The sequence below is a fragment of the Temnothorax longispinosus genome, chromosome 11 (assembly GCF_030848805.1).
Source record: "Temnothorax longispinosus isolate EJ_2023e chromosome 11, Tlon_JGU_v1, whole genome shotgun sequence".
Lineage (NCBI taxonomy): Eukaryota > Metazoa > Arthropoda > Insecta > Hymenoptera > Formicidae > Temnothorax > Temnothorax longispinosus.
This window is the reverse complement of record NC_092368.1, coordinates 9305191-9317141: the sequence shown is the minus strand read 5'-3', so window position 1 is coordinate 9317141 and position 11951 is coordinate 9305191. Positions and strand designations below refer to the sequence as shown.

At 41.1% G+C, this 11951-nt stretch overlaps 1 protein-coding gene across 1 annotated transcript; it reads left to right on the top strand.

Moving 5' to 3' along the window:
- Window positions 1-7420: 7420 nt before the first annotated feature.
- On the top strand, window positions 7421-9348 carry LOC139822196 (uncharacterized). The gene is made up of 2 exons (XM_071793820.1): window positions 7421-7815; window positions 7905-9348. The coding sequence occupies exons 1-2, from the start codon at window positions 7430-7432 to the stop codon at window positions 9346-9348; spliced, it is 1830 nt and encodes a 609-aa protein (XP_071649921.1). The 5' UTR covers window positions 7421-7429.
- The last annotated feature ends 2603 nt before the right edge of the window (window positions 9349-11951 follow it).

Here is an 11951-nt window from a genome sequence, read left to right as displayed (position 1 = left end):
CTTTATATCCGCGCAGAGAGACTACGCGCCAAAGAACGCTACGCGCTGCTAGAAATCGTCCGCCCCAGGAATAATGCACGCGAACGGAGAGTTCTCGTGAAAGAAACGGTACTCGCCGAATCCGTACCTCCCGCGGGGGAATGGATGTACGCAAAATACGTCTTCCTCGCCGAATACAAGACGCACGCCAAGTTAAGTCCCGCCGAACGAACACGCGGAATAAGTATCTCTCCCCGGATAGACGATGCACGCAAAAGTAGTATGCCTCGCTGAACGCACGAACTCCGCAAAATAAAAGTAATTCTCGCCGAAGGAACAATATACACAAAATAAGGATTTCTCGTAGAACGAACGGTACACGCAAAATAAATGTTTCTCTCTGAGGGAACGATACACGTAAAACAAAGGTTCCTCGCAAATAAGGAGTTCTCGCAAAATAAATGATACACGCAAAATAAGGGTTTCTCGCAAACTAAACGATACACGCGAAATAAGGAGCTCTCGCAAAATAAACGATACACGCAGAATAAACTAAACGATACACGCAAAATAAGGAGCTCTCGCAAAATAAACGATACACGCAGAATAAAGGTTTCTCGCAAACTAAACGATACACGCAAAATAAGGAGTCCTCGCAGAACACCACTCAAAACGTAACGCGAAGCCCCGCCGCGCCGCGCCGTACGGTCCACGCCGCGAGCACGTGATACTCACGCCGAACTCAACCCGGGGCGTGCGGTACTCTCAGCCGGAGTAAATCATACTCTAAATCTCGGAACGTTAATAGCGGTCGATTTCGGACACCTTACTCGGGAAGGCTCACTCTAGGTCCGGTATTCTGACGCCTCACACTTCTCGTACCGGGCGCGGTAATTTACATATCCGGAGGCAGACACGCCCCAGAACGACCGTACGCGGGAAAAGCCCGCACGACGAAGTTTTCTAAATAAGCGAAAACTAACTCTACCGGGAACGCCGATATCTTAACTATGTAACGGCCTGACTTTATATCGAACGCGGCCTAGTTTACGGGATCGGGAGTTCGATGAAAGGCCCAGAGACAGTAGTCAGTTTGCGATACACATGTATTCCTGTACTTTATTCCACTCGAGATGCGGTATACAACGTATATTACAAGAAAATAACGGAGCACGGTATATTACAGACGAACGGAGTTCGTCGCAGTATACAAAAATAGTAGCACGGTATATTACATACGAACGGAGTTCGTCGCCGTATAAGAAAATAAAATAGTATATTGCAAGAAAATAACGGAGCACGGTATATTACATACGAACGGAGTTCGTCGCCGTATAAGAAAATAACGAGGCGCGGTATATTACATACGAACGGAGTTCGTCGCAGTATATTACGAAAACATAACGAAGCGCGGTATATTACATACGAACGGGGTTCATCGCGGTAGATTACGGGTGCGGTCCAGTTCAAGCTTCAAACGCTCCAAATACTTTCGCTTTCTATGCTCCCATAAACCCGGTCCATTAGTGCTACCAATGTTATAAACGCTATGCAAGTGGACCCCCGGGAAAAAATATTCATATCTGACAGTATATATTTATATATGAACATGTAAAACTTATATATGTTCATATATAAATAAGATATGAACAGATATAAGTTTTACATGCCCATATATAAAGCATATATAATCATATATGGTTATCTATTGCCATATATGGTCAGACATATTATTATGTGTAGCAGATATGACACTATACATAATCGTATCTGGCCTTACATGATCATATATAAAGAATGTTTGGCCATGTATTATCAGATATAATTATATATGGTCATACGTAACTGTATCGGCACTGTACATGATCATATATGACAAGACGCGATGTATATATGACCAGACTGGGATATAATGATATAAAATGTCCGGGAAAAATATTCATATCTGACAGTATATGAACATATATAAATGAGATATGAACAGATATAAGTTTTACATGCCCATGTATAGAGCATATATAATCATATATGGTGATCAGAATCATATATGGCGATAAATAACCATATATGATTATATATGCTCTATACATGGGCATGTAAAACTTATATCTGTTCATATCTCATTTATATATGTTCATATACTGTCAGATATGAATATTTTTCCCGGACATTTTATATCATCCCGGGAAAAAATATTCATATCTGACAGTATATGAACATATAATAAATGAGATATAAACAGATATAAGTTTTACATGCCCATATATAGAGCGTTTATATATATATATATATATATATATATATATATATATATATACATATATGTGTTTTTTAAGTCCGACAAAGTCCATATTGGCACGCAGTTTAAAAAACTGAAAAATATATTTAATAATAATTGATATTGTGAAATATTATTAAGCACCCAGATCTACTTCGACCAAAAACGGCATCTCATTGCTTGTGTTATTTTAAATTTTTCTTTTTTTCTAATTTTGCATAAGACACAATCTTTTTTAATTGACATATTAATTTTTATCAAATATTTTTATAAACAATGAAATTTTACCTTCGTGAAAAAAACTGTTATATAATATATATTATAGTTCTTATAAATAAATATATTAATCGTATTATTTTGCAAACATAATATCTTATAATTTAAACTGAAAATCATATATAATCATATATGAACTTATATAGTCATATAAGATTATATATGATCAGATCAGATATTGCATCTCAAAGTATCCGATAGATGGCATTCGATGGGATCTGTTTCTCGTATTTAAAATTTGACCAACAGTATTATAAGAATGGTATAAAAAGACACGACACTGTCTCGCGCTATGAAGCGGCACAATTTTTGTATCGCAGTTGTATCGTGGAGTCCACTTTTATAATAAAGTGGCACACTTAAAAAATAACTTTTGAAAATATATAACAATGTTCTGAAACTTACTTAAATATATATGTCCAGATTGAACTGTGTCAGTTTGTATCTGATCATACCTGATCATATCTGATCAGATATTAACATATACGATAATACCAGATCATATATCCTCAGATCTGGCCAATTTCCATATCTGACCATATATGGCCAATCATATATGATTATGTAAGATTTATGTTGCGCCGTGCTTGAGTAGACCGTAAGGTATGATTGGTCGCTTGAGATACTGGTATGCGCCGTAGCGCTCTGCGCAAGAAGAAGCGCCCGGATTGGCGAAGAGCGAGGAAGACAAGTCAGTCGATGCACAGACGTTGGATTGAGTAGGCGTCTTGTTGCATCTTGCCGTGAAATAAATTACCCTTTCCATATTTATAACAAATTATTGTCTCTCACCCATTTACATCCATTCCTGACATTTCCCCGTGTAACTCGCGGTCAGTGCCGTTAAAACCGGCACATCAAAATTAATAACTTTACAGTTCAGAAGTGGGATATTAAGGAGGTTCTACAGATAATGGAAGTATCTAAAAATTGGAAAAAACTTTATGGACGTATAAATTGAGATGCGAGAAAAGTGCTCGAAAAATTTTAGCATCGGTTACCGTGTAAAAATTTGCAAAAATGAATTTTGAAATCACAGTTTTTAACATAAGCTACATATGGCAGAGGGGCTCTTGGAGACAGGAAACGAGATATTAATTATATAAAGGCGACCTACCAGAGATTCAAAAAACGGAGCTCTTATAGATCTTAATCTAAGCTTTTCAGAAATATCAAGAAAAACAAGGGTTATCGCGTAAAATTTTGTGATATTGGCTATTGAAACAGGCCATATCACAGTTCACGTAGCGTGCTTCGAATAACAAGGGAGATTTGGCAATGTCGCAGCGACTGCACTCGCGCGAAAAGTGTACAGCCAGTACAGCACCACAGTATGACAGCACCTCAAACTTAAGCACCTAACGTTTACGAGCGCTTACGGAGAAGTACTCACTCTAGAATTATGTGAAATTGTGAAATAACCACGGTTATATGAGCAGAACTGTCAAGTTCGCGACGTTACCACATTTTCTTCCAAAGCCGCCAGAGTCAAAGGAGCACTTACACGATATTTTTAATTATTCCTCGCTTCGACTAATATGGGTATGATATAAACTCTAACGTCATCAAAATTCACGAAAATATTTTATGAATACTTAGAATCGATGAATTTGAAGATTTTCTCTTCATCTCTCAACTGACTAGAGAGTACCTGTAGAACCTCCTTAATCGTGTACCGCCATTATCGTGAAACGATTCGGCTTGCTACTGATTTCCCTTTTCCTTCTGTCCTCATTCCTTTGCTCGGACGAGTAATAAATACAGCGTGCAAGGCTGTAATCGACATTCGAGTACGGTATTTCCGGCCAGTTATCCCGTGAAAAAATATCGGGTCAACGACCGTTATCGTAATCGCGATGTTCAAGTGAGAGACATTATCCCGTCGTAACGACGTTAAGGAACATTAAAGAGCATTGATATTGTGGATCGGTGACCAGAGATATCGGTCCGCCACGCTACAAATTGACATAGTTTCGCGAGTGAGAAATTACGTCTCGAACGTTCTCGAACGGTTTACCCGCCATTTTGGGTGCAGCGTTCTACTGCCATCTTAGTGCGACCGGACGTTCTCGAGCAATCTCCCGCCATTTAGTACGTCTCGAACGTTCTCGAGCAGTTTCCCGCCATTTTGTGGTGCTGTATTACCGCCATTCTGAGTGAGCTATGGAGCGACAACGACTGCAAGATATGGCCATTGAACAAAAAAGAGAAACGCATGCAGCCGCTAAAAGTAAGGCGATGCAATCAACAGTCGCAGCGACGACGCCGACAGGATCATCCGATCTGTCTCAAATCTGTGCCTGGATGGCAGAACAAATGCGTATCCAGCAAGAATTTCAACAAGAACAAATGCGTATCCAGCAAGAATTTCAACAAGAACAAATGCGTATTCAACAGGAAGATAAGCAAGAACAAAGGCGTTTCCAGCAAGAGCAAATGCGATTTCAACAAGAACAAATGCTTATCCAGCAAGAATTTCAACGAGAACAAGCTCGAAGCCAACAGGAACAACAGCGTCAAAATCAGGCTATGATGCAGCAGATGATCGAGTTAACGAATTTGTCTCGTGAGGACTCTCAAAATAGAATGCGTAATGTATCAAGTGAAGACAATGTTATACGTGCGGATTCCGATATTTCAATTACACGTCGTCAGCCAATTTCGTCAGTAGCAACCGCACATGCTGTTAAATTATTAACGGCCCAAATTCCTGAATTTGCCGGAACTGATGAGGAGAAGATAGAAACATGGATTCAGACTGGAGAGAGAATTGCACAAATCCATGCAGTTTCGGAAGACGTATTACTTTTGGCAGCTTCTAATAAACTCGTCAAAAATGCCAAAAGATGGTTTGATCGTAACGTAACAAAGTTGATTAAATCATGGCAGATATTTAAAGAGGCTATAATACGCCTATTTAAACGAAAGATATTGTGTCATGTGGCCATGCAAAAAGTTGAAGCAAGAAGATGGAATTTTCCAAAAGAGCAATTCCAAGATTACGCCATGGACAAGTTAGTGCTGATGAAAAATTTAAACTTGCCAGAAGAAGATGCCATTCATTTGCTTATTAACGGTATCGGAAGCCGATCATTGCGAGAGTCAGCAGCTGTACTTCATTGTACTTCAATCGATGAATTCCTGGAGGAGATGCATTGGATAACATCGGTGTCAGCTGAGCGCACTCGCCAGATTCATCATCAGAAAATCAAGAATGATAAGGCGAAAAATAGTGAGGACACGGTATCTAAAGATAGTTCAGTGTCAAAATCGGACAAAGATGTGTTTTGTGTTTATTGCGGGGCAAAAGGCCATGTCCGAGCTGACTGTCAGGAGATGGAGATTGCAGCGGTGGATGAAGATTCCGGTAGGAAGTTAGAAATTTCCGATTCGCGTATTATTGTAACTTCGGTGAATGAAATTCCATGTAATTTGAATGCGTTGTTAGATACTGAAAGTCCCGTTTCGTTTATTAAGTCTTCGGTTTTTGCAAAAATTATAAATGTCAATTTAGAAAAGAGTGAAAATATAAAACAATATAAAGCGGTGAATAATATTTTTATTAATATATTAGTATCAGCCCAAACAGTGATTTCTCTGGGTTTATTCCCGAATTTGAAAGCGTCAATTTCTTTGTTGGTATTGGACGGTGACTCATTTTCTTCGGATTTGATTATTGGTTTAGATTTTTTTAAAGAGAATAATATTTCAATTTTATATAATCCATCTGATATCGAATTAAATAATCGAGTTCAATTGTTTAAAGAGATAGCTTCTATAGAAGTTATTGAAGATAAATCTGAAGATATGCTGTCGTTGTTGCAAGATATCAATATTAATTATAGTGAATCGAATAAACAAAAATTAATGTCGAGGATGCAAGAGGTAGAGAATTCAGGCATACCATTGGTTAGTGATAATTACTCTATAAAAGTTTCCCTTAAGGATAATAATGATGTTGCGTATATAGAACCAATGCCTATTGAAAGAGAGCTAGAATATGAGCAGTTGCATGATGTTAAATTAGATGGACTTGTTTATCATAAAGGAAAGGATAAACCTAGATTCGTAATTCCAGGGATTATGATTTGGCATACGGACCATTTTGGCCCATTATCAGAGTCAGTTGAGGGATACAAACATATTTTATTAATAGTAGATGCGTTTACGCGTTTTACTTGGTTGTTTCCCGTCAAGTCTACCAGTTCAAAAGAAACTATCGAACATTTGGAAGAGTTGTTTAACATGTTTGGAAGTCCAAGTATTTTAGTATCGGATAGAGGTACAGCGTTTGCTTCGAATGAATTTTCAGAGTTTATGCAAGTTTATAATGTAAACATCGTCAGGTTGCTGTTGCTGCTCCATGGGCAAATGGCATGGTAGAAAGAGTTAATAGGTTTTTAAAAGCGTCTATTAAAAGAATTAATGAGGAACAACAATCATGGTGTTCCGCGATTGGAACTATCCAATATGTAATAAACAATACATTTCATTCTTCAGTGAAGGCTTCTCCTTCAAAATTACTTTTTGGTTATGAGCCACGTGGTCACGTGGATAATGAGTTAGTTAAAAATTTAAATCAATTGGCTGAGGTTGAATTAAAAATATCGGATGAACGAAATATCGCTCGTGAATTGGTTATAGAAGTAACCGATAAAATAAAGAATTATAATAAGGCTTATTACGATGAACAACATGAAAAACCAACTCAGTATAAAGAGGGAAATTATGTTATGATAAGAGATACTGTGGTAAAACCCGGTGAAGCTGAGAAATTAAAGCCGTGTTATAAGGGTCCGTATATGGTTACAAAGGCCTTAAATAATAATAAATATGTGATTCAAGATATTCCAGGTTTCAATGTAATTGAAGCACGCGGTGATCAATGTGCTGTCTATGGACAATGCGTGTTTTGCGTGGGCCGTGACGGCTGCTTTGCATCCAGCCGAAAGACATCCAGAACGGGAATCTTCATACCCGCATTATTCAACGGTACTGAATTTACGAGACATTGAGTTCCCAATGACGTTGAGGCAAATTAAACAGTTCGAACGACTCAACGATATATCCGTCAATGTCTATATCATCGAGGGACAGAAGACTTCAAACGTTCTCCCGATACGGCTTACCGACCGCACGAGTGATAAAAAACATGTGAATCTGCTGTACATGCAGGACCCACGAGACGACAATGTTGGACATTTCGCGTGGATTAAACATCTATCCCGCCTCGTGAGCTCACAAATTAATAAACATGGACATACAAAGTACTTTTGCGATCGGTAAGTACCTATACTTTTATTAATAATATATATCATTATATATTTTTTTGTAAAAAAATTTATAATATTTGTGTTTCATTTTTTTGCAGATGTCTTCACTACTTTAGTTCGAGCATGAAATTGGAAGCCCACACCGTGGAATGTCGAAAGGTAAACAAATGCGCAATCCGACTACCGAGCGAGGACAACAAGTGGCTCAGCTTCAAGAACCACAGCAGGAAAGAGCGACTTCCCTTCGTGGTGTACGCCGATCTGGAGTGCGTGCTGCAGAAGACACAACCGGATACGGAACACGCGTCATACGCCTACCAACATCATCATCGGGTATGTAGTATAGCATACTACGTACAGTGTTCGTACGACGAAACGTTATCGACATATCAATTTCGTCGCGATAACGACTGTGTCGCGTGGTTCGTCGAGGAACTCAACGGATTGGCGCATCGCGTAAAAAACATCTTGTCCGACATTGTATGCATGGTAGACCTAACGCGAGACGAGTGGGAGACATTTCACAGCGCGACGAAATGTCATATATGCGAACAACAATTCGCGCCTGATGATAATAAAGTGCGCGATCATTGCCATCTGACCGGGCGGTACAGAGGTCCAGCACACTCGACGTGCAATCTGAATTATAAGAATTCTCACTTCATCCCAGTAATATTTCACATTCTGTCGGGCTATGACGCGCACTTTATTATCAAGGAGATAGCTGCCGCGTTCGAAGGCAAGATCGATGTACTGCCTATAACAAAGGAAAAGTACATCTCATTTACTAAACACGTGAAAGACACCGCGGAAAAATCTGATTCGCGAAACGATATACAGTTAAGATTTATCGACTCGTACAAATTTCTTAGCGCGAGTCTCGCAAAATTGGCATCCTTCCTAGATAATGATAAATTAAAAATTATACGTTCAAAATTTTCCGCGTTATCCGACAACGATTTCAAATTATTGACGCGAAAAGGTGTCTTTCCATACGAATACGTGGACAGCGTCGAAAAGCTGGAGGATACGTGTTTACCGCCGCGCGATTCATTTTACAGTTCCTTGACCGGTGAAACCGTATCCGAGAGCGATTACGCGCACGCTGTGAACGTATGGCAGCGATTCTCCGTTCGAACCCTGGGCGAATACAGCGATCTATACCTGAAAACCGATGTCTTGCTGTTGGCCGACGTGTTTGAAAATTTCCGCGACAGCTGCGTCGCGAGTTACGGACTTGATCCCGCGTACTACTACACTTTACCAGGCTTTACGTGGGACGCCATGTTGAAACATACGCGTATCAATTTTGAACTGCTGACCGACGTTGACATGGTCATGTTTGTCGAACGTGGTATTCGTGGCGGGCTGAGTCAATGTTCCGGCAGATACGCGAAGGCCAACAACAAGTATATGGAGTCGTACGATTCATCGAAACCGTCGTCGTACCTAATGTACTTCGATGTCAACAACTTGTACGGCTGGGCGATGTGTAAGTCACTGCCCTACGCGGAGTTTCGATGGGTCAAATTTCGACGTTAACGCGATCGCTTTGGATTCGCCTACGGGCTATATTCTCGAGGTCGATCTCGAGTATCCGCAGGATAAACATGACGCGCACGCTGACCTACCGTTCTGTCCGATGCGCGATAAACCGCCCGGCAAACGGCAGGACAAACTTCTCGCCACGCTGCACGATAAGGAGCGTTACGTCATCCATTATCGCAATCTGCAACAGTGCATGCGTCATGGCCTTCGCGTTACTAAAATACATCGCGTATTGCAATTCGCTCAATCTGAGTGGCTCCGCTCTTACATCGAACTCAATACAAAATTCAGGACACAGGCAAAAAATGAGTTCGAAAAAACATTATATAAATTAATGAATAACGCTGTTTTTGGAAAAACAATGGAGAATGTACGAAACCACGTTGATGTAAAATTAGTGACGACGTGGAAGGGTAGATACGGCGCGGAGGCAATGATCGCGCGACCGAATTTCCACAGCAGTAGCGTGTTTTCTGAAAATCTGGTAGCCATCGAACTTCGCAAACTCGAGGTGAAATTCGACAAACCGATCTACGTCGGCATGTGCATTCTCGACTTGTTGAAGGTGTGCCTGTACGAATTTCACCACAAATACATGTCTCCCCTGTACCGCGACTCGTGTAGAATCATGTATACCAACACGGACAGTTTGATTTATCATATCAAGTGCGACGACGCGTACGAGAACATGAAACATGATATAGCCCGGTTCGACACAAGTGACTATGCGGTAGATAACGCTTATGATATGCCTCTCGTCAATAAAAAAGTGCTGGGCTTGATGAAGGATGAAAACAATGGGGCCATTATGACCGAATTCGTTGGACTTAGGGCGAAAATGTACGCCTTGCGAGTCGATGGCAAAAAAGTTTGTAAAAAAGCGAAAGGTGTCAAAAGTAACGTCATCGCGCGCACCATCACGTTCGACGACTACACGCGATGTTTGAACGATGAAATCGAAATGACTCGACCGCAGTCGTGCATACGATCAAAAATGCACGAAGTGTACACTATTAGCGAGACGAAAATCGCTCTGAGTCCGTACGACGATAAGCGATATATCGTGCCGGATTCGACCGATACGTTGCCGTGGGGACATTACCGAATACCTTTGTAACGTACGCATGTATGTATGCATGTATGTAATAGTATAACGTATGCAGTAGTATATGTATGTAATAGTATAACGTAACGTATTGTGAGTATTATATTACAGTATTGGAATGAATATTAATAAAGGTATGACACATGTGTATTTCATATTTTCAAACATTTTACATGTATTACATATTGCATTTTTATGTTAAGAATAAAAATACAGTTTGCACGAATTAAATCACATTGTCCTTGTGTATCCACGAGTTGTGTGATCCATCGAATCCCAGCCATTTCACGTAAACCTCGTCGCCCCTCCTGCGCAGTACTTTCTCCACGAGATACACGTCAGGATAAGTCGCGCGATGCAACTCGTACTCGTAGAACGCTCCAGCGACGGATTTTCCACGATAGTCCTCGAGTAGGTAGGTTACGGGATTGGTATGCTGCACTTTAACGATCTTAAACACCTCGGTGGTCCAATTCGGCGTGTAACCCTTCTCGAAAATTGTCTTGTATTTGCTGACGCGTACCGAGTCGCCCGTTTTAAACTTTGCCGGGCCCGCGATCTTTATCGCGCTGTACACCGTAGCCAAGAGTCTTTCGGCGATCGCGGGGGTAACGTCGATGGGTCGCATGCCGATCGTTCGATGCTTGCGCGCGTTGTAATCCGACACGAGTCGCGATAACGCGTCGACCCACTTGTAAGTTCCATTGAGCGTAAACATTTTCCACATATTGTTTTTTAACGTGCGATTGAATCGCTCGACGACCGACGCCTTCATCACCGAATACGTGGAATAATGATTTATACCGTGTTTTCTCACGAGACGTTGCACGTCGGTGTTGTAAAATTCTTTCCCCATGTCGGTTTGTAGATTACTAGGGCACCTCCCGCTATCTCGAATTATCTCAGCGATAGCGTCAGCTGTCTCGCTGCCACCTTTACCCTTGAGCGGCACGGCCCAGGCGTACTTGCTCAACACATCGATGACGGTGAGTATGTAGTGGTAGCCTCCGTTGAAACGCGAGTACGGACGCATCTCGACGATATCAGCCTGCCACAGGTCGTCGTACCCTCGCACTATGACGTGTCTGCGGGGAAAATTTCTTCTCGCCGGTGCATGCAATTCGTCCACCAACCGTCGCTTTTCGATATTTTTATCCACATCGGTCGATTTTAACGGTCTCATGTTTCGTTGTCGCCGTTTCTGCTTCTAATGCATCGTTCGTAGCAGTTTCTGAACAGTTCATAACCGCTTCTGAACAGTTCGTAACCGCTTCTGAACCATTCGTGAATCGTTTGTTGTCGTTCGTCGTCGTCAGTTAACTGCTTCCTACCACTCATCGTCGTCGTCGTCGTCGACGTTCTCTAGCCGTTTGTAGCCTTTCCTGTCTCCGCGTAGTTCGCAGCTGTTTCTAAACCGCTCGTAATCGTTTTTAAGCTGTTTTTGAACCGTTCGACAACCGTCCGACAACCGTTCTCGAACCGTTGAACAGCC

Excerpts from the sequence above, each read along its gene's own strand:
- LOC139822196 (XM_071793820.1), top strand. The coding sequence starts at position 7,430 with ATGGACAATGCGTGTTTTGCGTGGGCCGTGACGGCTGCTTTGCATCCA. Across the intron at positions 7,816-7,904 it reads ACAAAGTACTTTTGCGATCG|ATGTCTTCACTACTTTAGTT; the intron begins GTAAGTACCTAT and ends ATTTTTTTGCAG.